The sequence below is a fragment of the Schistocerca cancellata genome, chromosome 3 (genome assembly GCF_023864275.1).
Source record: "Schistocerca cancellata isolate TAMUIC-IGC-003103 chromosome 3, iqSchCanc2.1, whole genome shotgun sequence".
NCBI classification, from domain to species: Eukaryota; Metazoa; Arthropoda; class Insecta; order Orthoptera; family Acrididae; genus Schistocerca; species Schistocerca cancellata.
In genome coordinates this window covers 716974203-717000470 of record NC_064628.1, presented here as the reverse complement: position 1 = coordinate 717000470, position 26268 = coordinate 716974203, and the positions used below count along the sequence as shown (strand labels likewise).

General features: G+C 38.0%; 1 protein-coding gene across 1 annotated transcript in view; it reads right to left on the bottom strand.

Moving 5' to 3' along the window:
• Window positions 1-26268, bottom strand: part of LOC126175726 (A disintegrin and metalloproteinase with thrombospondin motifs adt-1-like) — a 184225-nt gene that overhangs the window by 125371 nt on the left and 32586 nt on the right. Inside the window, exons 2-5 of the mRNA XM_049922664.1 lie at window positions 22859-23063; window positions 21060-21226; window positions 9544-9805; window positions 8963-9068 (exon numbers count right to left, since the gene is read on the bottom strand). Of these exons, the coding sequence (XP_049778621.1) occupies window positions 8963-9068; window positions 9544-9805; window positions 21060-21197 (506 nt within the window). The 5' untranslated portion in view covers window positions 21198-21226; window positions 22859-23063. The remainder of the gene's footprint in view (window positions 1-8962; window positions 9069-9543; window positions 9806-21059; window positions 21227-22858; window positions 23064-26268) is intronic.

Here is a 26268-nt window from a genome sequence, read left to right as displayed (position 1 = left end):
GATGGAGTTGTCAAGGAGATATGATTTCAATTAATTTTTTAAGCTATTACTGCTGTCTGTCAGCCATTTTATTTCATTGGTAATTTGTAAAAAAAATTTATAGCAGCATATTTTACCCCTTTGTGTGTCAAAGATAGGTTGAGTAAATAATAGTGTAAGTCTTTATTTTTTCTGGTATTATAATCATGAATGTCACTTGTTTTTAAACTGGTCCATGTTGTTGAGAACAAATTTAATTAGTGAGTAAATGTACTGTGAGGCTGTTGTAAGAATTCGCAGTCTTCTAAAAAAATGCCTACAAGATGTGCAATTATGACCCCAATACATTATTCTGACCACTTTCTTTTGAGCAGTGAATACTTTTTGTCCAAGTGTTGAGTTACCCCAAAATATTATTCCGTATGACATCAGAGAGTATGTTAGCTTACTAATTTCTATAATATGAATTTTCCAATTAAGATTCTCATCTATATGTACACCCAAAAACTTAGTATGCCCTACCCCATCTACTGACTTCTGATGATGTGTTATATTTACTGAAGGAACTGCACTTTTTGCAGCAGAAAATGGGATTCACTGTGTTTTTTTCAAAGTTTAGAGCAAGCCCATTTGCAGAAAACCAATTCATGACTTTTCCAAAGACCTTATTTGTATCATTTTCAATTGGAGTTTCTTTTAGTGGATTAATAATTATGCTCACATCATCAGCAAAAAGTGTCAGTTCAGCTTCTTGTTTCAAATAAGAAGGGAAGTCATTCACGTATATCAAGAACAGAAGGGGACTCTTGATTGAACACTGTGGAACACCTAACATAATTTCACTCCAGTTAGATGGAGTGGCAAACTTATTTAAATCACTTGACCCATATAAAGAAACTTTTTGTTTCCTGTTCTGTAGGTATGACTTAAAGCACTCATATGATATTCCATTTATACCATAGAACTGTAATTTCTGTAACAGAATGTCATGGTTCACACAATCAAGTGCTTTGGACAACTCACAGAAAATTCCTATTGGTGACATTTTACTATTTAAAGACTCTATTATGTAGACAGTGAAATTATATATTGCTGTCTCTGTGGAACAGCATTTTTGAAATCCGAACTGTGATTTACTAAGTATCCCATTACTGTTGAGATGGCTAACCACTCTTGAGTACATTATTTTCTTGAAGATTTTTGAAAATGCTGTAAGCAAGGATACTGGCTGATAATTATTGACATCTGTGGTGTCCCCCTTTCTGTAGAGCAGTGTTGACAATGGCATATTTTAACCTGTCTGGGAAAATACCTTGAGTTAGTGATGCATTACACATGTGATGCAGGACATCAGCTGTAATTGCTCCACATTGTTTTAATATCTTATTAGAGATGTCATCTACTCCAACAGAACATTTATTTTTCAAAGATTTAATAATTTTACTTATTTCGCAAGAGGTTGTTAGGTGAAACTTAATCTGACCAAAATTTTTCTAAACTGACTCTTCCATGTACTGCCTGGCTTTTTCTTTTGAACTATTCTCACCAATTTTTTCTCTTACACTTACGAAATGGTTGTTAAATACATTAGGTACTTGTGTACTGTTGGTTAGGATGGTCTCATTTTCTTTAATAGTAATACTACCTACCCCAGTGGTTAATTTTCCTGTCTCCCTTCTAACAACATTCCATATTGATTTGATTTTATTGCTGGAGTTGTTAATTTCTTCTCTAACATACAGATTTCTTGATTTCCATACAACTTTTCTCAGTGTGTTACAATAATATTTATAGTGTAAAACTACTTCTGGATCTTTACTAATTCTTTCTGTCTCATACAGTTTTCTTTTTCTTTCTGAAGACACTTTAATACCTGTAGTAATCCAAGGTTTCTTTGGAAAGTGCATGGTGTTACATTTTGTAATTTTCTTTGGGAAACAATGCTCAAAAAGGGGTATAAATTTATCAAGAAATATGTTGCATGTATCATTAGCATTTGGCTCATTATAAATATCTCCCCAATTAACATTTCTTAAACTTTCTGTGAAGTGCTCCATAGATACTGGCTGGAGCAACCTCACACTTTTACTTAATGGTTTCTGAACTGTACACCTTGTTAGGTTTTGTAAGTTACTCAGCTGTGCATCATGGGCTGACAATCCATTTACCACAGGGAAAGCATGTGTTTGTTTTGCATACTCTTTCTGTACAAATACATTATCTATTAGAGTGCTACTGTCTTGAGCTACACATGTAGGGAAATTTACCACTGATTCTAAGTTATATGTTGTTAATAACACTTCTAGTTCATTTTTCCTATCAGAATTACTTACAAAGTTTACATTGAAATCACCACAGATTAATAACTTCTTCTTTTTGTCTGGCAGACAGCATAATAAGGAGTCAAACTTTTTTATGGATAGCTCCCAGTCTCATAATTGGGACCTGTATACTGTTGCTAATATCAATACTACAGTATCTAGCTGAAGTTCACATGCACAAAACTCAAAGTGCTTATCGATACAAAATTTACCTACTTCTAAAGTTTTGTATTTATACCCTTGTACTATGAAATGGCAACTCCTCCTTTACCCATTCTAGATCTACAAGTGTGTTGCTGTTGTTGTTGTTGTCTTCTGTCCTAAGACTAGTTTGGTGCAGCTCTCCATGCTACTCTATCCTGTGCAAGCTTCTTCATCTCCCAGTACCTACTGCAACCTATATCCTTCTGAATCTGCTTAATGTATTAATCTCTTTGTCTCCCTCTACGATTTTTACCCTCCACACTCCCCTCCAATACTAAATTGGTGATCCCTTGATGCCTCAGAACATATCTTACCAACCAATCCCTTCTTCTAGTCAAGTTGTGCCACAAACTCCTCTTCTCCCCAATTCTATTCAATACCTCCTCATTAGTTATGTGATCTACACATCTAATCTTCAGCATTCTTCTGTAGCACCACATTTCAAAAGCTTCCATTCTCTTCTTGTCCAAACTATTTATTGTCCATGTTTCACTTCCATACATGGCTACACTCCATACAAATACTTTCAAAAATGACTTCCTTACACTTAAATCTATACTTGATGTTAACAAATTTCTCTCCTTTAGAAACGCTTTCCTTCCCATTGCCAGTCTACATTTTATATCCTCTCTACTTCAACCATCATCAGTTATTTTGCTCCCCAAATAGCAAAACTCCTTTACTACTTTAAGTGTCTCATTTCCTAATCTAATACTCTCAACATCACCCGACTTAATTCGACTACATTCCATTATCCTCGTTTTGCTTTTGTTGATGTTCATCTTATAGCCTCCTTTCAAGACACTGTCCATTCCGTTCAACTGCTCTTCCAAGTCCTTTGCTGTCTCTGACAGAATTACAATGTCATCAGCAAACCGCAAAGTTTTTATTTTTTCTCCATGTATTTTAATACCTACTCTGAATTTTTCTTTTGTCTCCTTTACTGCTTGCTCAATATACAGATTGTGTACAAGTGTAAGATGCTAAATTATACCTATTTATACTGACACTATCCATCCCCACAGTTACATGGTGTTCAGACAGACAGAGTGCATCAATCTCATTCTTATTTTTGAGGTCATCTAAACACACTAATAGCTCATCTACTTTATCTTTTATTCCCCTGATATTTCCATGAAGCAAGTTGTACTGCCCTTAGCTTTGTCCCTATTTACTGTACATGAAGATTCTTTTATTCTATTTATCTTGGTTGTTGTTTGTCTGGACTTTGGCTTTAACCTAAAAAACCTGTCTGCCTGGACCTATTAACCACAGGGATCACACCCCTTGTGTGACTGTGGCCCTCCTTACAGTTTCTGGTAATAGAGAAGCTATTACACAGGTCCTTAGCTCTCTGACTCAACAGTGAGATGACAGCTTGTAGGGGACTGGAGCATTGTGTTGCAGCTGCTTTGTCTGTTTGCTCATTTTTGCAGATAAGTATGTCCCCCATTACCCATCAGAGTGATATTTGGTTCTCCATTTGTTTGCAGAAGAGAAAATTAGCCCTGTATTTTTTGCTAGATATGTTAGTTACAGTTTTTCTAATGTACTGAGAGAAGTGAAGCTGAAATTTATTTGTTCAAAGATGCTTAACCTTTTGCACCACCATAAAGATTACATACAATTTGGCACTAACTACTGTGAATGTACTGGAAAGTTGAAATCTAAAGACATGATTTGGGGGAACTACTGAGTATTCATTGGTGTCACCTTGTTGTCTCGCCTCTCTTTGTGGCTAGTGATATTCAAGCAGCAACTGCCAAACTTTAATGAAAGCCATCTAAATGTAAGTGCTTCAGAGACTGCAATGATGGAATTTAAGACAAGGAAACAAATAGAATTTGACATGAAATTATCCATAGGAAATGCCATTGTAAAAAAGGAAAAATGGACAAAGTTCTTGGGAATTACAATCCAGGACAGCCTCAAATGGGACATGCATATTGATTCCTTAGCATGTAAGCTGTCGAAGAATGTGTTTGCTATAAATATGATTAGCAAATATTGTAAGGACATGGGTGTACTAAAAATTGCTTATCATGCCCTATTTTCATCAAACTTAAACTATGCTGTAGAAATATGGGGTGCAACAACTCAAGCCAACCTAAGTACATTATTATATTTAAAAAGAAAGATGATGAGACTTACCAAACAAAAGCGCTGGCAGGTCGATAGACACACAAACAAACACAAACATACACACAAAAATCTAGCTTTCGCAACCAACGGTTGCCTCGTCAGGAAAGAGGGAAGGAGAAGGAAAGACAAAAGGATATGGGTTTTAAGGGAGAGGGTAAGGAGTCATTCCAATCCCGGGAGCGGAAAGACTTACCTTAGGGGGAAAAAGGACAGGTATACACTCGCACACACACACATATCCATCCGCATATACAAACACAAGCAGACATTTGTAAAGGCAAAGAGTTTGGGCAGAGAGGTCAGTCGGGACGGAAGTACAGAGGCAAAGATGATGTTGAAAGACAGGTGAGGTATGAGCGGCGGCAGATTGAAATTAGAAATTAGCGGAGATTGAGGCCTGGCGGATAGCGAGAAGAGAGGATATGCTGAAGGGCAAGTTCCCATCTCCGGAGTTCAGACAGGTTGGTGTTAGTGGGAAGTATCCAGATAACCCGGACGGTGTAACACTGTGCCAAGATGTGCTGGCCGTGCACCAAGGCATGTTTAGCCACAGGGTGATCCTCATTACCAACAAACACTGTCTGCCTGTGTCCATTCATGCGAATGGACAGTTTGTTGCTGGTCATTCCCACATAGAACGCTTCACAGTGTAGGCAGGTCAGTTGGTAAATCACGTGGGTGCTTTCACACGTGGCTCTGCCTTTGATCGTGTACACCTTCCGGGTTACAGGACTGGAATAGGTGGTGGTGGGAGGGTGCATGGGACAGGTTTTACACCGGGGGCGGTTACAGGGGTAGGAGCCAGAGGGTAGGGAAGGTGGTTTGGGGATTTCATGGGGATGAACTAAGAGGTTACGAAGGTTAGGTGGACGGCGGAAAGACACTCTTGGTGGAGTGGGGAGGATTTCATGAAGGATGGATCTCATTTCAGGGCAGGATTTGAGGAAGTCGTATCCCTGCTGGAGAGTCACATTCAGAATCTGATCCAGTCCCGGAAAGTATCCTGTCACAAGTGGGGCACTTTTGGGGTTCTTCTGTGGAAGGTTCCGGGTTTGAGGAGATGACAGCTGCCACCCATTCCACATCAAACGGTCCCTTCCCTACAGCCTAGGTCTTCATGGCAAACGAATCTGCTCCAGTCCGGAATCCTTGAATCATTACACCAACAACCTGAAAACAGCTTTTGCATCCCGTAACTACCCTCCCGACCTGGTACAGAAGCAAATAACCAGAGCCATTTCCTCATCTCCTCAAACCCGGAACCTTCCACAGAAGAACCCCAAAAGTGCCCCACTTGTGACAGGATACTTTCCGGGACTGGATCAGATTCTGAATGTGACTCTCCAGCAGGGATACGACTTCCTCAAATCCTGCCCTGAAATGAGATCCATCCTTCATGAAATCCTCCCCACTCCACCAAGAGTGTCTTTCCGCCGTCCACCTAACCTTCGTAACCTCTTAGTTCATCCCCATGAAATCCCCAAACCACCTTCCCTACCCTCTGGCTCATACCCCTGTAACCGCCCCCGGTGTAAAACCTGTCCCATGCACCCTCCCACCACCACCTATTCCAGTCCTGTAACCCGGAAGGTGTACACGATCAAAGGCAGAGCCACGTGTGAAAGCACCCACGTGATTTACCAACTGACCTGCCTACACTGTGAAGCGTTCTATGTGGGAATGACCAGCAACAAACTGTCCATTCGCATGAATGGACACAGGCAGACAGTGTTTGTTGGTAATGAGGATCACCCTGTGGCTAAACATGCCTTGGTGCACGGCCAGCACATCTTGGCACAGTGTTACACCGTCCGGGTTATCTGGATACTTCCCACTAACACCAACCTGTCTGAACTCCGGAGATGGGAACTTGCCCTTCAGCATATCCTCTCTTCTCGCTATCCGCCAGGCCTCAATCTCCGCTAATTTCTAATTTCAATCTGCCGCCGCTCATACCTCACCTGTCTTTCAACATCATCTTTGCCTCTGTACTTCCGTCCCGACTGACCTCTCTGCCCAAACTCTTTGCCTTTACAAATGTCTGCTTGTGTTTGTATATGCGGATGGATATGTGTGTGTGTGCGAGTGTATACCTGTCCTTTTTCCCCCAAAGGTAAGTCTTTCCGCTCCCGGGATTGGAATGACTCCTTACCCTCTCCCTTAAAACCCATATCCTTTTGTCTTTCCTTCTCCTTCCCTCTTTCCTGACGAGGCAACCATTGGTTGCGAAAGCTAGATTTTTGTGTGTATGTTTGTGTTTGTTTGTGTGTCTATCGACCTGCCAGCGCTTTTGTTTGGTAAGTCTCATCATCTTTCTTTTTAAATATATTTTTCCCACGTGGAATGTTTCCCTCTATTATATTCATATCATTAATAAGTACATTATTAATACTACAGAAAAAAGTTATCAGAATTATTTGTGGTGCCAAACCTCGAGAATCATGTCGGAATCTGTTCCCAAAATTAGGTGTGCTTACCATTATAGGTGTGTACATATTGAAAGTTATATTGCTTGTGAAAACAATAAATCCAAATTTCAACTGTGACCTGCACCAATATGATACAAGGCAAAAGTTCATTTGCCATGTAAATAGCCACAGAACAGCTTTATATGAAAAAAATGCACTTCATGCTGGTCTGAAGCTGGCCAATGCCCTACCAAAAAGTCTCACAACCCTTCCTATTAACAAATTAAAAGATCAGCTAAAAAGAATTCTAATTGATAACCCTTTTTATTCCCTAGACGAGTATTATATCTGTATGAAAAGTGTTTCATAAGTATGTCAAGCTCATAGTTTTAAGTAACCTACAACTATTATAATGTTGATAAAAACAATATTTGTAATATCGTGATTGTATACTACCAGACGTAAAATCCATCAAAATGTAAAATTTATTAATACAAACAAATCTTTAGTTTGTAATTTATAAACTGACGTATTCAGAAGAATAATCTGTATGATGTTCTGAAACTGTATTATTTCTAGGGATTGTATTTGATTATTCGATGTTGAATAAACATTATTATTATTATTATTAACTTAAATTTGGACCTTTCCATACAATTATCACTAGTCATGTCTTGCAGCAGTGACTATTGCAACCACTTGAAGATGTCAAATAGTTGCTTCAATAAAATATACTGGGTCTTTTAAAATGTTATGTGTTGTTTACATTTTCTTCATAGTGGTTCACCGGCACTGAATTTATTAAAAGATTGTGTCATTTTCCACTTCTTCTGAATTAATTTTATTTGTTCAACAACTAGTTTCAACCTTCTAGGCCATTCCTAAGTGATTTTGTGTTTCTGCAATAGAAAACTATGTCTTATATATTGACTTGTCAAGGCATCAAACCAATACGATAGCATTTGTGAACTGAAACAAATAGAAAATACAAATTTCAGAACACTGACACTTCAAAATGTAGGACAAAGTTTTCTATTGCAGAGCCAGAAAATCACCTGAGAATGGTGTAGAATGAAGAAACTATTTGTGAACAAATAAAATTAATATGGCAAAAAAGGAAAATGACACTGTCTTTTAAATGTATTTACATTCATTACACTGACCTATATCAGCATATTCGTTTCTAGATCTGAAGTTTGTGTTGAATTTGTCAAAAATAAGTGATCATTTGCACAACTAGCTCCTCTCTAATACCACCTGGGTGGTATACTTGATGTTCTTCAAATTCCCTCATAGAGTGAAGTGCAAGGACATTAATTAGAGCAGTGTTGCTCATGATTCAATACATCCTGTTATTCTTGTTTATAGTGTGCAGTAGGCGGTGTTCAGGTATGCTGATATATCTAAGCTGCAATATAGTGGAGTGCCACTTTACCCTGAATTATTGTCAGTATATTCTCAATGAGGAACAGAAGCTGGAGCTAAAGGATACTGCATAAGATGCTTCAACAGAAACTGCAGTTTGTACCTTGAGGATGACAGGGACATTGCCCACAGAAATATCAGTGGTTTTAACAGATTTTCCATTTAACATTACTAATGACCTATTCAAAAAGTTTATGTGCCAGGAAAGCTTAGAGATCACAAGGATCTATAATTTTTAAAGAATAAGTCAGTATGAATTACAGATAGACTGGAACTGCACAGTAGTTCTTGTGCTGTAGGGCATATTGTTATGCTCTTTTGCTTAAGGATTTACCCTATTACAGAATTGTATTGGAGAAATAAGCAAGTGTATGCACTTCATAGTGGTTAATCCATAATTTATGAGCATTTTTAACACATCTGGTTAATGTTCGAAATGATATACCAAGATTATGTTTAGGCCTATACTGCAGTTTTCCTCACTTGTGTCCAATCTCATGAGCCACAACATAAACACTTTCAAAATGGCGTCCCTCGTTCACAGTACAGCTGCTTGTTGGAGCACACATACCAGCTACAGGAGCCAGGCCTGAAACAAATAATTTTTCTTAATTTATCTGGCCATTGCGAGAATGAAATGAATTTGTATATAATAAAATATTTACTTTGTTTCCAGAGGCAAGTTTAAGGGAAGAAATGGTGTAGTAGATGAAAAAAGACAATGGACAATTCCTGTCCCTGTATCAACTAATGAAAAGCCCTATTACTAATCATTTTGAAGGCTTTTATGTGTTGACATAAGAAGAGAAATTGCCTGTTGATTTTTTTGCGTCTACCACAACCCTAAAATTTACCACTTAAATATTGGAAATGAATATTTCCTGATGGAGGGACTCTTTAATTTCTGTAAGTTTACTGGCTTATTTATAATTAGAGACTACTTTGCTAATATTCAGCATCTGTTAGAGACACATCAGAAACTGTAAAAGAAGATTATATACAAAAAGCAAAAAAAACTGCACATTTGAAACACCTTCACTACCTAATGATTTGCAAGAACTCACCAACTACTTGACTGCTGAGCTTTCCATTTTTGCTGACAACATAGAGATCCAGACCAGTAAGAATGAGTGCATGATCCCAATGGAATGGATCAGAATCTGTGCCAGTATTTTGAGTACTCTGCCATGAACAGAAACTACTGAGAAATGTGTCAATGTTGTGGTGACGATGAAGACCTGGCGGATCTGTGTGGAGGATTTCCAATCTCTTGAGCACAAAATTCACATGCCTACCCAGAGATGGATCATGATATAATAACTGAACCTGAAAGAAGGAATGAAAACTCTCACACACTTATCAAGTATCAGTACAAAATTTGAGGAGGTATTTGCACAGTTAATAAATGCAATCATTTTGTTGGATAGGAACATTACTGACCAGGAGCTGCATTCATTTCAATTTACAACAATTTTACAACTCACTAAGAAAGTAAATTAGGCTAAAGTTTAATGTCCTGCCAACAATAAAGTCACTAGGAATGTAAATTACAAATGAAAGTCAAAAGAATGCTGTCCACTTCTAAATTTGTAATAAAATAGAGTCCTGTTGAAGGTATTGTGCTGATGCAGATTCATATGCAACGTAGAGTATTTTGTCTTTTTGTTGAGTGTTAACTTGATACCACTGTGGCAAAAGACCACACCATAATTCAATTAAGTATGATACACCTGCAATCCGTAAAGAGGCACACTGTGGTGGAATGTGACTCCCTCTTCCCATCTCCTGTCCACCACCAAACTCGGACCAATGCACAGAGAATGGTTAACACTATCTCTAGCTTCAGGAGCATATGTCTAATGAGAGCATAGATTAGTTCCAGGAAAGTATAGTTGTTAATGGTGTCATATAGTCTCCCAACTGAATTGGCTAAGCAAAATTCTCCACAGGTTTGTGATTAAACACACTACTTATGATATGTGGGGTAATATTTCTAGTCTGCATTTTATTAGGCAATCATAAAGTAATGTGGTACAGTGACTTAGACTAAGGGAAAAAGAGACTTAGACTAGGGCAGCTATTAGAGGGAAATGTTGTGGTTGAATATAGATATAAATCAGCAGCATATTGTAAGAGTTTAACAATGATTGGTTAAGGAGTTCCAATGCTACCATATCAATTTATGTTGCTGATGTTAAGTTAATGTGGCTGGGCTGCTGCACATTTTTATCAAAGTGGAACAGAAGTTTTTTGTTGAAATGTTTACCATTGGGTTGAACATTTCAAAAGCAATTGCAAATATGTGAAGCATGATGAAAGAGACAGATGTCAGGCCACATAAAATACTGATGCCAACAAGAGAAAGGCCATGGTCTTGGTCTCAATATGTGATGAATGACTGTTAATGAAGTGACTCTCCAGCAGGGATACGACTTCCTCAAATCCTGCCCTGAAATGAGATCCATCCTTCATGAAATCCTCCCCACTCCACCAAGAGTGTCTTTCCGCCGTCCACCTAACCTTCGTAACCTCTTAGTTCATCCCTATGAAATCCCCAAACCACCTTCCCTACCCTCTGGCTCCTACCCCTGTAACCGCCCCCGGTGTAAAACCTGTCCCATGCACCCTCCCACCACCACCTATTCCAGTCCTGTAACCCGGAAGGTGTACACGATCAAAGGCAGAGCCACGTGTGAAAGCACCCACGTGATTTACCAACTGACCTGCCTACACTGTGAAGCGTTCTATGTGGGAATGACCAGCAACAAACTGTCCATTCGCATGAATGGACACAGGCAGACAGTGTTTGTTGGCAATGAGGATCACCCTGTGGCTAAACATGCCTTGGTGCACGGCCAGCACATCTTGGCACAGTGTTACACCGTCCGGGTTATCTGGATACTTCCCACTAACACCAACCTGTCTGAACTCCGGAGATGGGAACTTGCCCTTCAGCATATCCTCTCTTCTCGCTATCCGCCAGGCCTCAATCTCCGCTAATTTCTAATTTCAATCTGCCGCCGCTCATACCTCACCTGTCTTTCAACATCATCTTTGCCTCTGTACTTCCGTCCCAACTGACATCTCTGCCCAAACTCTTTGCCTTTACAAATGTCTGCTTGTGTCTGTGTATATGCGGATGGATATGTGTGTGTGTGCGCGAGTGTATACCTGTCCTTTTTTCCCCCTAAGGTAAGTCTTTCCGCTCCCGGGATTGGAATGACTCCTTACCCTCTCCCTTAAAACCCATATCCTTTTGTCTTTCCTTCTCCTTCCCTCTTTCCTGACGAGGCAACCGTTGGTTGCGAAAGCTAGATTTTTGTGTGTATGTTTGTGTTTGTTTGTGTGTCTATCGACCAAATATAAAAACTGAATGCAAATAGTTAGTAACTAACTCTCATATGAAATATAATCTCCATATTAATGGCAATTCAAGTTGGAGATACGTAATTTCATGTAGCAGAAGTGGCAGGGGTTGTGGATGAGCAAGCAAAATTGGAGACTGAAGGAACTTATTGCTGTATTGAAAGGAAACGTATTACTCCAGATAGTGCTGTTGTAGGGAGGACACCTCTATTGTCAACGCCATATAACTGGTGAAGTGGTAAGCAGCCCTGAATATTGGAAAATCATATGAAGGTTGGTCTTGCATTGAGAGATTGGTCATTTCAGATACGTGTGAAAATGGAATGATCATGCTGTGGGAGGTCGCTAGTGAAAATAATAATCGCAATAACACAACCCCAACTCATATGTCCGTGCCTTGATATGGGTAATCTTTTCGCAAAAATAGTAGTAATCAATAGCATATTTCTTTATGAAGGCAATGATGAGGTGAACCATTTGTTGTCACATTTCCTGACAGTCTGGTGTCATGGTGTGGCACAAATTTTTTTATATGATATGTGCTACTTGTTAGTTTTAATCACAATTGCTTCAACAGCTCAGTGGTAGGACTCCGTTCGTGCATAACTGTGACAAGAGGTCATAGCACATGTTACGGGCATGATACAGTCATGGGGCCCACATAAGCACACTGCCCAGTCTTTAACAGAAAACTTAAATGCTAACAGTTTTGAATTGAAAATAATAATACTCTTTAGGGTTTTGTGCACATGGTTACACAATCTTTTTAAAGCACTGGAAATAATAAGTCAGTGACATGCATTTCTATTTTCCAATATTTGATGAATATCAGTTTGAAAATGATGGAGAGCAGCAATCAGTCATTGTTCCCTTTCTAGCAAGCAAATCCAGATTTCAGCTAGCAGCTAGCCATTATCAGTGCAGTATTTCAAAGTTTTAACACATCGTAGTATGTCAACCCCTGTTGTTTGGGCTTCTGTGACAGTTCATTCAAGACTTGAATCTAGATTTGCTTTCATAAAGCTAGAAAAGAAACAATGACTCACTGCTGCTCTCCATCATTTTGAAAGTGATATCGCAGTTGTCATGTGCATTCCACATTTCTAATGGAAGGTAATTTGATTTGATGAATATATTCTTTGCTATGCTACTTTATTTAACCACACATTACTTATTACAAATTTGTACAAGAATGTTAGTTAGATGTTCTGTTCTGCTGTTACTTATGAATAACTTGTATCACAATATTGGTCAACAGATACTGTTTGCCTTACAGTGTTACAAAACTCAGGTAAAAATCATTTTTTGATGCACTCACACACCAAATGTAATAGTCCACTAAGCAAAACTGAATACTCTGAAAGCTGGAAAGCTGTTCATTTGCATTGAGGTTAGTGATCATGTAGCGCAATTTTTTGGTTCTTTCTTATTCCTGTTTCGCATACCTCTCACTGATTGTATTTTAAAGCTTTGCCAAACATTTGCCTACCATGGTTCAGCACATTTCTGCTCAGTTTTTATGTGTGCTTGAGTTTTTGACTCATTCAGATATGACTGTGAGCTCATTGACTCCCAATAAATGTCACGGTATCAGGTTTCCATAGCAGAGTCAGCAAAAATAGTCCTCTGACAACTGACAGCACTGCAGCCAGTAGTCATCTGAAGTGCTGCTACAACACTGAGACCACAGAGATACATACACAAATCGCTTTGTGTTACTGGTTGAACTGGATGTGCGAAACAGCTATGCTGGGCCCACTGCAACTATCATGGACCTTCTTTCACTAACTCTTCTTTAGCTTCCACTGCTAAGCACAGGGTTTTAGTGTGTGGCACAGTTGTATAGAGCACAATGTGAAAAAGCTTTTATATCAACAGATCTAAAATTATAAGTTTATAATACAATGTTTTTTATGTTTCAAGATAATCTGTAATATTTTGTAATCAGTATCCAGACAATCTGTACAGGTAAGTGTGTGCAACTGCATGCAACTGTCTTTTCTGCTTGTCAGTTAGGAGAGCAATGGTAAAAACCTGGAAAAGTTGTTCCCAATGAGAACAGATATAGAAACACCGTGGTCATTTGGTCAGTTACAGTATATTCAAGTAACATGAACAAAAACTGTCAAAACCAGGCACTGGGATACAGGGCCTCAGGGAGCAGGAGAACCATAGTATGTGCTGTATGGATAAACCACTTCTACAACACAGAGCTTTTCATATGTCCTGCTGAGGTTTTAAAGGACAACTATGGAAAAACTTTGAAACATACAGAAAAATGATGCATAGATATTTTCATGCTCCATGGATCATTCGCATGATAAATCATAATGAGGTGGAATGAGCTATTTTACATTCATTTCACAAATTAATTTGTAAATATGGCTAACATGCTGAATATCTAAAACTTCTCTCTCTCCCCCTTCACCCCACCTTTCTTTCATTCTTTCTTTCTTTTTTTCACACATTGCAGTAATACAGATACTTCTATGGAATAGAATGAGTTGTTGGAGAGAAACTTTTTCAGTTTGTTTTCAAACTTTAGTTTGCTGCATGTCAGACATTATATAGCACTGGGTAAGTTATCAAAAATTTCAGTTGCACCATTGTGTGCCCCTTCTTGTGCAAAAGACAACCTTAATGGCAGTGATGAATGCCATTTTCCAATCTGGTTGAACTGCAATGCATTATTTACAACAACTTCACAGGGGAATAAATATTCTGTGCAGTAGTAGTGAAAGTGCCTAACTTCATGTCTACAAAATGATTGTGGGTGAGTGCCACATATTATTCTTACAGCATGTTTTTAACAATGAAGACTTTCTTTCTTAAAGATGAGTTACCTCAGAAAATTATTCCATATAACATTATTGAGTGAAAATATACAAAATATGTCAACTTACTGATTTGTCTCTCCCCATGATTTCCAGTGATTCTAAGTGCAAATGTAACTGAACAAGGTTGTTTTAGGAGTTCCAAAATATGCTTTTTCCAGTTTCAATTCTTATCAATTTGGACACTTAAGTCACCATATGTTACACTTATCATTGGTGTAGTAACCTCTAGATATGCTGACCTGAATATGTTGTCTCTCTTTAAAATTTGAAGGTGAGAATTCACAGAAAACCAGTCAATGATACTTTTAAGAACAATGTTTACTATTTCTTTTGTTTCTGTATGTATGCTTGGATTGATTACAGTACTTGTGTCTTCTGCAAAAAGAAACAATTCTTCTTGTTGTATATTAGATGGAAGATCGTTAACATATTGGAGGAACAATAGTGGACCTAAGACAGAGAGTTGGGGAACTCTATACATGATTTCTCCACTGTCAGAATAATGTCCCTAGATTATATTGGTTGAACTTCTAAGTGCAAATTTCTGCATTCTTTTTGTTAGATATGATGTTTTCCATTGGTTGGCTATACCATGAGTCCCATAAAACTTCAATTTATGGAAGAGAATACTGTGATTGACACACAGTCAAATGCTCTAAATAGGCTGATAGGCTGTAGAAAATACCAAGTGGCATTATTTTATTATTTAATGCCTGTAAAATGTAGTGAGTGATCACATAACTGGCAGTCTCAGTAGAACAATTTTTCTGAAATCCAAGCTGTGATTTGCTGATGATATCACTGTTACTCAGGTGAGATATTTATCAAAATTTTGTATTCTACAATACATCACCTTCTCAAAGATTTTGGAAAATGATGTCAGCAGTGAAACAGGTTGGTAGTTCTTGACATCTCTCCTATTACCTTTCTTAAAGAAGGACTTGACAATAGCATATTTCAGCCTCTCTGGAAAAATTCCTTGACTTAGTGATGCTTTACTTATTTCAGATATGACATGGCTTATCATATGGGACCAAATATTTTGTACTCTACTGGAAACACCATCAAATCCAGATGAGCTTTTATTTCTGAGAAAATATGTAATTTTATTAGTTTCAGAAAAGGAAGTCAGTGGTACATTCAAATGACTGAATTTCATGAGAGTTGCTTTTTCGACACACTGCTGTGATTTCTCTCTTGAACTCTTTCTCCCTATAATTTCTACTGTATTTAACAAATGATTATTAAATATATTTGCTACCTGTGACTCATCTTTTACACAAGACAAAGGACAATCAGCCTCTACTAAAGTGACTGGTTGTCCTTTGTCTTGTGTCACTAAATTCCATATAATCACAACAAAGAGTGAGTCCATAAAGCAATTTGCAAACTGAAAAACAAAATTTCAGTAGGTTTAGATGAAGTACCACTTTGTATGATTAAGGACTGTGTAGAGAATGTAACATCATTGTTAGCTGACACTATAAACCAAACATTCTAATGGGATTGCTTTCCTTACTACTTAAAATATGCTAAATTACTGTCTCTCTTCAAAGAAATGACACTGAAAATTTAGAAAATATAGGCCACTATCACTACTCTCTTGCTGTAGAAAGACAATACACTGAAGAGCAAAATAAACTGGTACACCTGCCTAATATCGTGTAAAGCCCCCGCGAGCACTCAGAAGTGCCTGCAACACGACATGGCATGGACTCAACTAATGTCTGAAGTAGTGCTGATGGGAATTGACACCATGAATTGTACAGGGCTGTCCATAAATCCGTAAGAGTACAAAGGGGAGGACATCTCTTCTGAATAGCACGTTGCAAAGCATCCCAATATGCTCAATAATGTTCATTCTGAGGAGTTTGGTCACCAGCAAAAGTGTTTCAACTGAGAAGAGTGTTCCTGGAGCCACTCTGTACCAATTCTGGATGTGTGGGATGTCGCACTGTCCTGCTGGAATTGTCCAAGACTGTCAGGATGCACAATGGACTTGACTCATGCAGATGATCCGACAGGATGCTTACGTATGTGTCACCTGTCAGAGTCATATTTAGAAGTATCAGGGGTCCAGCATCACTCCAACTGCACATACCCCATACCATTACAGAGACTCCACCAGCTTGAAAAGCCCTCTGCTGATGTGAAGACATGTACACGTCCCTCTGCTCCATACAGTTTGAAACAACACTCATCCGACCAGGCAACATGTTTCCTGTCATCAACAGCCCAATGTTGGTGTTGACGGCTCCAGGCGAGGCGTAAAGCTTTGTATCACGCAGTCATCAGGGATATATGAGTTGACCTTCGGCACTGAAAGCCCATATCGATGATGTTTCATTGAATTGTTCGCATGCTGACACTTGTTGAAGGTCCAGCCTTTAAATCTGCAGCAATGTGCAGAAAGGTTGCCCTTCTGTCATGTTGAATGATTTTCTTCAGTTGTCATTGGTCCCATACTTGCAGGATCTTTTTCTGGCCACAACAATGTTGGAGATTTGTTGTTTTAGCGCATTCCTGATATTCACAGTATACACTTGTGAAATGGTCATACAGGAAAATCCCCATTTCATTGCTACCTCAGAGATGCTGTGCCCCATCGCTCATGCATTGATTATAACATCATGTTCAAACTCACTTAAATCTTGATAACATGTCATTGTAGCAGCAGCAACTGATCTAACAACTGCGCCAGACACTTGTTGTCCTATATAGGCATTGCCAACCACAGTGCTGCATCGTGCCTGTTTACGTATCTATGTGTTTGAATAGTCATGTCTATACCAATTTCTTTGGCACTTCAGCATAGAAACCTTTTTTAAAAGACAGACTTATGAACCAATTAGATAAATGTAACCTCCTTTCCAATGACCAATTCAGTTTCTGATCAGGGAAAGTTACTGAACTGGCAACAACATATCTGACAAGACACTGGATAAAGGGAATTATACAACAGGTATATTCCTCGATCTAACAAAAGCTTTCTACACAGTTGACCACAAAGTACTGTTAAATAAGCTAGATGAAATGGAAATATGGGAGAGGTGAAAAAGTGTTTTTAGATTTATCTAGAAAATAAAGTGCAGTTGATGAAATTATACATATATCAAGTAGCTCCAAATATACTGAAAAACATACTTCTGACCCTAAATATATAAATACAGGGGCACCACATGGTAGCTGCTAGGTCCAGTACTGTTTACAGTTTACATAAATGATTTCCCACAAAGAATCAAGCATGGACAATCAATATTGTTTGCAGTTGACTGTAATGTACTGATCACTGACAAATGACTAGAAAACTGAAGAAACACTTAGCAGCATATATGAATAGACAATAAACAATAGAGACACTCTTACTATAAAGAAAACAGGCACTATGAACTTTGGTATAAGCAGAGAACGAGATTACAGCAACCTGAAAATAAATAATGCATTTATAAAATTTGTGGAAAGCACAACATTTCTAGGAATTCATGTTGATTGTCAATTAAGTTGGGAAGCACATGTAAAAATCCTTAGTAGTAGAATGTCTACAGCATGCTGTGCCCTTCGAATTGTTACATCAGTATGATATTTCATGAATCAGATCAGTATATTTTACTTATACTCATTCTTTTATAGCTTTGGCATCTTTTTGGGGAGTGAATAAGGAAAATATTCAAACTGTATTCGTACTGAAAAAAGAGCAACACGTGTAATGACCAAGAGTGGAAATGCAGCTCACTGCCTCAAGCTTTTCAAAGTGCTGGACATATAGCTGTACCTTGTGAATATATTTTTCAGAGTGTTATGTAAGTTAAAAAAAGTATGGACCACTACATTAAAAATTGCTTAGTACATGATTATAAAACCAGAAACTGCTATGATTTGTATTTGGACAGAAAAATAAGGCTAAAACTCAGTAGAGTTTATTGTACAATGTCATCATATTATGTAACAAATTACTGCAGTGTATAAAAGATATAGATATGATGAACTCTTTAAAAACAAAACTGAAATAGCTTTTACGTGATAATGCAGTACCTAAACTACAACAAGATATGTGTTATAAGAAGTACCATTTATCATATGTATATAGAAGTAATAATTAACTATACTATAAAAAAACAAATATAATAACATTTTAAAAATTCATTGCCAGTTACTGTTTAAGAAATTAATTTTAAGCCATAAGAATTTCAATGTTTTACATGATGAAATCCATATAGTTTAAATTGTTTCATGGTTTAGTAAAGCAATCAGTCTTAAGTCTGTTGTCGGAATTACTGATTTATGACATTACATGCATATCCTTTGATTTTTAGTAACTTTTCTTAGTAATTTTGAGTAGTTTTTGTAGTGTGCAACCACCACAGGATCTCCGTATGTTCTTGCCAACACATACACTTCCATTTTCCTTTCACAAGATACTTTAATCCCTCTAGCCATCCGTGGTTTTTTACATGGCTGTTTAATGCTCTTTCTGATTAGCTCATGTGGAAAACTATTTTCAAATAGTGATATGAATTTGTCATGGAACAGATGAAATTTTATGTTAACATTTGGTTCAGTGTAAATTTCTTCCCAGGGCATCCCTGGTAAACAATTCTTAAAAATATTTGTCCTGGAGTCATCAGTTATTCTAACTGTTGCCACTGAGGACGATCCATATTCTAAGACACCATGTTATTTATCCTAAAGAACAGTGCATTATAATCAGGGAGAGCATTTGTTGCTGGTTAAACAGTTATTTTCTTGCTTTGAGCATCACCAAAGAAAAAATTATTTATTATGGTCCTCTGTCTATCAGAGCATCTCTTCAAGTTTCAGTTCATAATATTCACTGTGATATAGTTGCAGAGCACACAATTATGGGCAGCCAAATGAGAACATGTAGGCAGATCATCCACTCCACACTGTTGCACTGAATTAGCTCATGCCTGGAGATAGATAAACCAATGAACAAGTTTCCAGAGCGGGTTGCTGCTGTTGAACTAGCAGTGAGTTCAACTAATTGCTCAAACATGCTCTTCAACTCATATTGACTTTTGCTGCATCACTAACGGCACCAATATTGAGCACATGTAATATGAGTTAAAAACTTGAAGAGATGCTGTGTCCACTGATATATGTATAAATTCTGTGTGACTTGTAGTTTTTGAGCACTCATCTTCTGAAACCTGGGGGTACGAATAACCCTGCATATATTTGCTTTTACCAGTGTCAGCTTGTAACCTTCCTTGTTCTGGGGTGTGTAGGCATTTCTCAAACATTATCACCTCATCTCTCTGGCTATGAACAACAGTTTTTAATCAAGATGATTCTATTAACAAATATGTTCTCTTATAGTAAGATGTCGGGACGTAGTACAAGGGTCATTCAGTAAGTAATACACCACATTTTTTTCTCAGAACATTTATTGTTAAGAATCAGGATCTGCTGACAATATACATTAACATGCCGTGTCCATGTCGTATTTTTCTACGTAGTCTCCATCATGTTCTATGGTTGTACACCAACATTGTGGAAGAGCATGTATTCCTTGCTGGTAAAAGCTATTGTCCTGTAGGTGTAGCATGTTTTCATTGCTTGACTGACACACTCTTTATCTTAAAAGTATGCTCCCCATAAAGAATCTTTAAGCATTGACAATTCATTGAAATAGCCTTTCTTTGAATCTTGTGGTCCACTGTTAGCATTTGTGGAACCCATTGTGAGCCCCTCTTTGAATATCCAAGAGTCTCTATCATTGCAGACACACTTACAATGCTGACCGACAACTGTAGAGCCAATTGTCATGTTGTGCTATGCCAGTTGGCACAAATAATGGCATCTGCACGATTCATTATGTCTGGTGCAGTGGCTGTGATAGGATGACTGGAGTGTGGCTGCTCGTGGAGCTCTGTTTCTGCATTTCCTGAGGCTGTGACTTTCTTTACGCACCACCCAACTGTACTCCTATCAACTGCAGAATCACGATACACTGCACACAAAAGTTTATGGATGTTCACCACGGTTTCTTTTTCTGCATGCAAGAATTCAATAATAGCATGCTGCTTGTAACGTGAGTCATACTATGGCTCTGCCATCGACCAGAACTATTTGAAACTTCACCGGTGCACAGAAAAAATGTTAAATATGAAGCACCAACAATGACGTTTGTCTATGTATATTAATGGCTTTTCAAAAAAATGTGGGGCATTACTTATTGAACGACCCTCATATCTTCTTTGGCAGGCATATTTCGACAGCAATACTCAGACTTCTACTAGTGTGTGTCTGTAAACCTACTTATTTTGGCACAGTTACTGAATGAGAACCAAGTATATTTAACTGCAGAAAACTTTACATGACATTATGTCAACAGTTTCAGCAGCAGTGGTACTTACAGCATTTATCATGGCAAGAACAACACGGACAAGCTCGTGCTCAGTGTCACTGGGGAAGTTGTGAGTCATGTGCTGAAACAGATCCCTGTCGATGAAAACTGCTGTCTCCACATGAACAGGTGTCGCAGGCAGTGGCATCAAGGCACGTTTCCTTCTCAACTTCAAACCTATAGAATGCAGCTCACTTGAGAAAATCGTGTTGTGATGGTATGCACTCAGTGTAGCAATTTCATTTATCCATTGAAACAGAGAGCATAATTGTGACTGCATTACTTGTGGAAAAAGTCATCTTTCAGTTAAAAGTTATCACCATACAATGAAGGCTTTCATAACCAGTTGTAGATGCTGATGAATTTTCCCATTTCTATAGTCATGTACGATGAAACTTCTCCATTCCTGACATTTCATCCAGACCTATGTTGGACATTGTCAAAGGTGCTTTTGGTCCTGCTGAATCTTGTCAGTTGACAGGTTGGACATTGGAGAGTGACATAAATACTGTGGGAGAAGTTTACTCTTGATTGGCCTGATGGACTATGACCATAGAAACTGGAAGATGCATCAGCAGCTAAAAATGGCCATTTTATTGAAACTGCTTGGTTATATACCTCAAGCCTACAAGTGCTCACACTCAGTGACTTAACATCAGTTTTATATGCAGTGCCTGTGTATGTAGCTTTCGCTTGGCCCATGTAATAAAGACAGGTGAGTTACACAAGTAACTGTAACTGTCTTTACAAAAGCTACTTAATTGTGTTATAATGACTGCATATAATTGGTACACAATTAATATATGTTGAACTTTTCTCTCAATTTTAAGTACACTCCCATTAATACTCATACAGTGCAGTATGTGCTGTTTTTAAAATTCCTGGCAGATTCGAGACATGGCAGCAGATAGTTAATTGTTCTAGGATAGCTCAGTTAGTAACAGCATTGCCTGTGCAAGCAGTGTTAATCTGCCAGAAAGTTAGATAAGAATGACCAGAGTATCAGCAGTGAATTTCATACATATTCTTACACCTTATGATAATATCAGAATTACTGTTATTTCCAGTTTACTTATTTGTATTGTTTAGGTATTGCACTTAGTGAAGAATGGAGTATGAAAACAAACAAATCATCATACATGAAAGTCTCAATGGCTTGTGCAAAGAGAAAATGCATCAGCAGCATACAATCGAATTTGGAGTCACATTCGCACAATTGCAAAATATTATATATTACATAGAGCCTCTACTCCTACGTATGATATCCCTGATGATTACTTACATGATTTCTATGGACAATTTTGCTTTGATTTGGAGTTAATTAAAAGGTATAAGCAAAAATAAACATATCATGATTACTGGATTTTGGGTTTGTAAAATGCAGTTTCGAAATATTTTCACAAAACAAGATTATGTTCATAGATAAAGTGATTTGTGAATTTGCCAGCAAAATTCAGAGTAATATCATTTAATTGCAGATGACAGAGCTACCAATATACAGTAAGTGATAGAGGGTTCTACATAACCCAACAATGTAAACAAAAGTAAGTTCTGACAACAACAGAAAAAAACTGTTCAACTATTTTTATGTCTAATTTTGTTAGAATAATTATTGCATAAAATACATTTACATCTTGCAGAGCTGAATAAAGAGCACCCAGTGACAGTGGCAGAAAGGAGCTGAAACATGTTTGGATTTATATAAAAAGCGGTTTACATAACAAACAGACCTGAAATCCAGCAATTTTGACGGCAAACATGGCTACTGCAACAGATTCAAAAGCAAATGATGAATAAAACATATCATACCTGCATTTACATTTCTCTTATTGGGTGACTTCGACCAAATTGTGGAATTATCATCAGCAAATCTGTGGCTAATATAAGCATTTGTATGGAATCCAGACCTCAGGCGAATTAATACGTGTGGCTTATCACCAGAGACAGAGAAGAACCGTGATGGCAGTGGTTGTATCAAGTAGTGCTTCCCACCTGGAGATACAATTAGGCCTCTCTGTAACAAGAGCATTACAATTATCATCAATGAGTAGTTTATAGCTAACTTCAAAGATTTCGTAAATGCAGACAGATGTGTATGCTAAGTGACTATATAGGTTAGGAGGCTGCAGCTGACTGACAATGAAAGCTCATCAGTACCTCCAGTTTCCTTCATTCTGTGCCATTTCTCCAGCCCTGTAAGAAAAATAAGGTGGGTGGCTGGGGTGTGAGGTGCCACTGACAACGAGATAATTAAGGATACCAGCTGTGTCCTTTCAAAAGAAACAATTCGGTTTCACCCAACATGATTTAGGAAAATCAAAACCACCAAAATCTGGATGCCCAGAAAAGGATGTGACCTGACAGGAGTTTACTAACTACTGCAATCCTCTCTAACTAAGCTGATCAGGGTACCAGAAAAAAAGAACATACTACTCAGAGAGAAGATAACTTAATTGCCCGGGCTTACATAACCATTAGCGTCAATTCATGAAACAGAGAAAATCACATCTACCCAATGCCAGATGCTGAAATCTGTGCCCTATTATTGGCTAACACATGCTAACACTGTCTTAAGTTCATGTGTATATTCTTGATAAAATACATATCATATTTTTCTATAGGGATAGCCAGTCATCCACTGCACTGTTTGGTAGGATAATTTCCACAAACCAATTTATTAATTTCCTATTTCTTTCTTTTTCCATCTCTGAAGCCAAGATCCTTATGCTTGCTTGTGCAGTAGTGCTCAGGCCAGGAGTAGGCAGTCAAATTTTGGTGGCCAACAGGTAGAGGGGAGGGATGACATATGAGAGGAAGTCATATGTTTTAATTAACACATCAAAAAAATCAAGCTGCAACCACAAAAACTGGTGACTGGTTTAGTTCTCTTCAACATACTGACCCTTCACTATGACACTTCCTTCCCAATGATAAGTGACACAGTGGAGACCTTTTTCACAGAAGTTTACGTTTTGACTGTCTGGGAAATGTCCCAATTCAAAAAACACTTATTCGTCATTCTGAAAAACGAGACACAAAGTGGTTATTTCACCTAAGGAAAGAAGAAGAACTCTGGGAAGGGGTGAGAGGAGGGGGACGGGAGGGGGGGCATGTCAGGAGAGTATAAGGGTAAGTCCAAAACAAGCAGCTTGTGTGACTGTCTCCTGTACAGAATGAGCACTGTAGAGCAGAAACACTCCCTTGGACAGCTTCCTTTAATCTCAGGAGATTTAGATAGTATACCCTGTAATAGTTCATCCCTTATTGAGCATAATCTGTTTTGCACCATATCATGGAAATTCCAAGAAAACAGCATCATTTTGCCCAATGATGGTTGAGTCTTCCTCTTTTCTGGTGGTGGTGAATCCACATCCACTGCTTTCTTTGCTACTTTGTCTAAGGGTCATGGTGACACACTGAGTGGCTACAGAAGTCATCTGGACTGGCCTGACACAGCAGCAATATTTCCACTGCTGCCTCAGTTCAGTGGTCTTATTGAGTAGGTGTGAACAGTCACAGAATCCAATGGTCACCAACCTTTGTCATATTCAAGATGTGATACAAGATGTTGAACACTGATCCATGACTGACTTTCACTTTTCCTACTATCACCTCATATGTGATACACTGGCCTTCGATCACTGGTGCCTCTCCTTGTGTGAACATCTGTTTTTCACTGGGAGATGGTGTGCCGTTTGATTTTTTTTTATCAAACTTATTTGACCACAATAGAATCATCTGTGCCACCTAACCAGTGTGTCATTCTATACAATGATGCATGTGAGCCTAAATGTGTCGCTAGATTGAAACAGTGCCCAGGAATTATCATTTGTTCCTAGGCACACTATTTTCCATCTACAATACTCTTCCCTACACCAGTATTCCACTTAGAACTGTGACTGGGAACACAGATCTGCATGGTACGGCCACCCAAGCATATAAATGGGAGGAATATCATTCAGCCATTCCTGCCTACATTTAGTTACTTTTATCTTAGCAAACGGTCTTTCACTTTCTGTCTTGAATTGTTCCCTGTCATGTAGTTTACTGGCACTACGTGTGGGCTCATGAAAAGTGTTGGAGTTGTTATTTACAGCAGGCCTTACCATTTTCGAGACTCTCAGTTTTCATGTTTATTTTTTTCTCCAAAAAGCTAGCTGAAAAAGTTCAATATTAGTATACAGGGTGCTCAAAAACAGTCTGAAAAGCTTGTAAGTATATTGCAGGGGAAGTTGTATTGAAAAATAACTGTTAAGAAGAAAATTCAATATGTTGCACCATTTCTGAGTTATTTAGCATTGAGATTAGACACTTAGAACATTGCACGCACAATATTCAAGCAACTGCACATGCTAAAATGTGGTAAGGCACAGAAAGCTGTGGGTCCATGAGTAACCACTTGTTGAAATGCTCATTACCAGTTAAAATGATAAATTTAAGCTAGGCGAGCAAAGGCTACATTTATTGGATTTGAGGAAACCAATGTAGAACACTTTTGGTAACCCCACCTCTTGCAGACTGCTTGAATTTGTGCATGCAATGAGCAGATTGCCTAATGTCAGCGCTAAATAATTCACAAATTCAGGAATGCATCGATTTTTTTTTCTTAACAATTATTTCTCAGCACAGCTTCCCATGCAATACTCTTACAAGCTTTTCAGACTGTTTATGAGCACCCGATTTATAAACATATAGTTCTTTGGGGTGAGTGTGTAGCTGCCATCTTGCCTTTGTTCAAAAGAATCCAAATGATCTGAATTTTACACCATGCTCAAAAGTATCCAAATGATTTGTATTATTTATCAAAATAATTAAGCTTAGTCTAAATTGTGTAAATTGGCTTCATATTCAAAGGTATCCAAATGATGTGAATTTTGTGTATGTTCAAAAATATTTGACTATTTATAAAAAGTTCATAAACATACTGGCAAACAAACCTGGGGTTACGTGGCACTACTGATGTGACTTATGCAGCATGCACCCCCACTGCAATGTTAATTTCATGACTAAAACGTATGTTAAAAACTATGTCAGCAACTTGCATGGGCACACACACACCCAATATTTGTGGCGTGTGTCACAATGTCATTTCCAACTTTAAAAGAACATAAAGTGTGTAACTTACAGTAAATCCACATCTAAAATATTTCCGCAACACAATGTTTGCGTCAAGTGTCGCAATGTTATTTTCATGTCCAAAATATTGTTGAAACATGTAA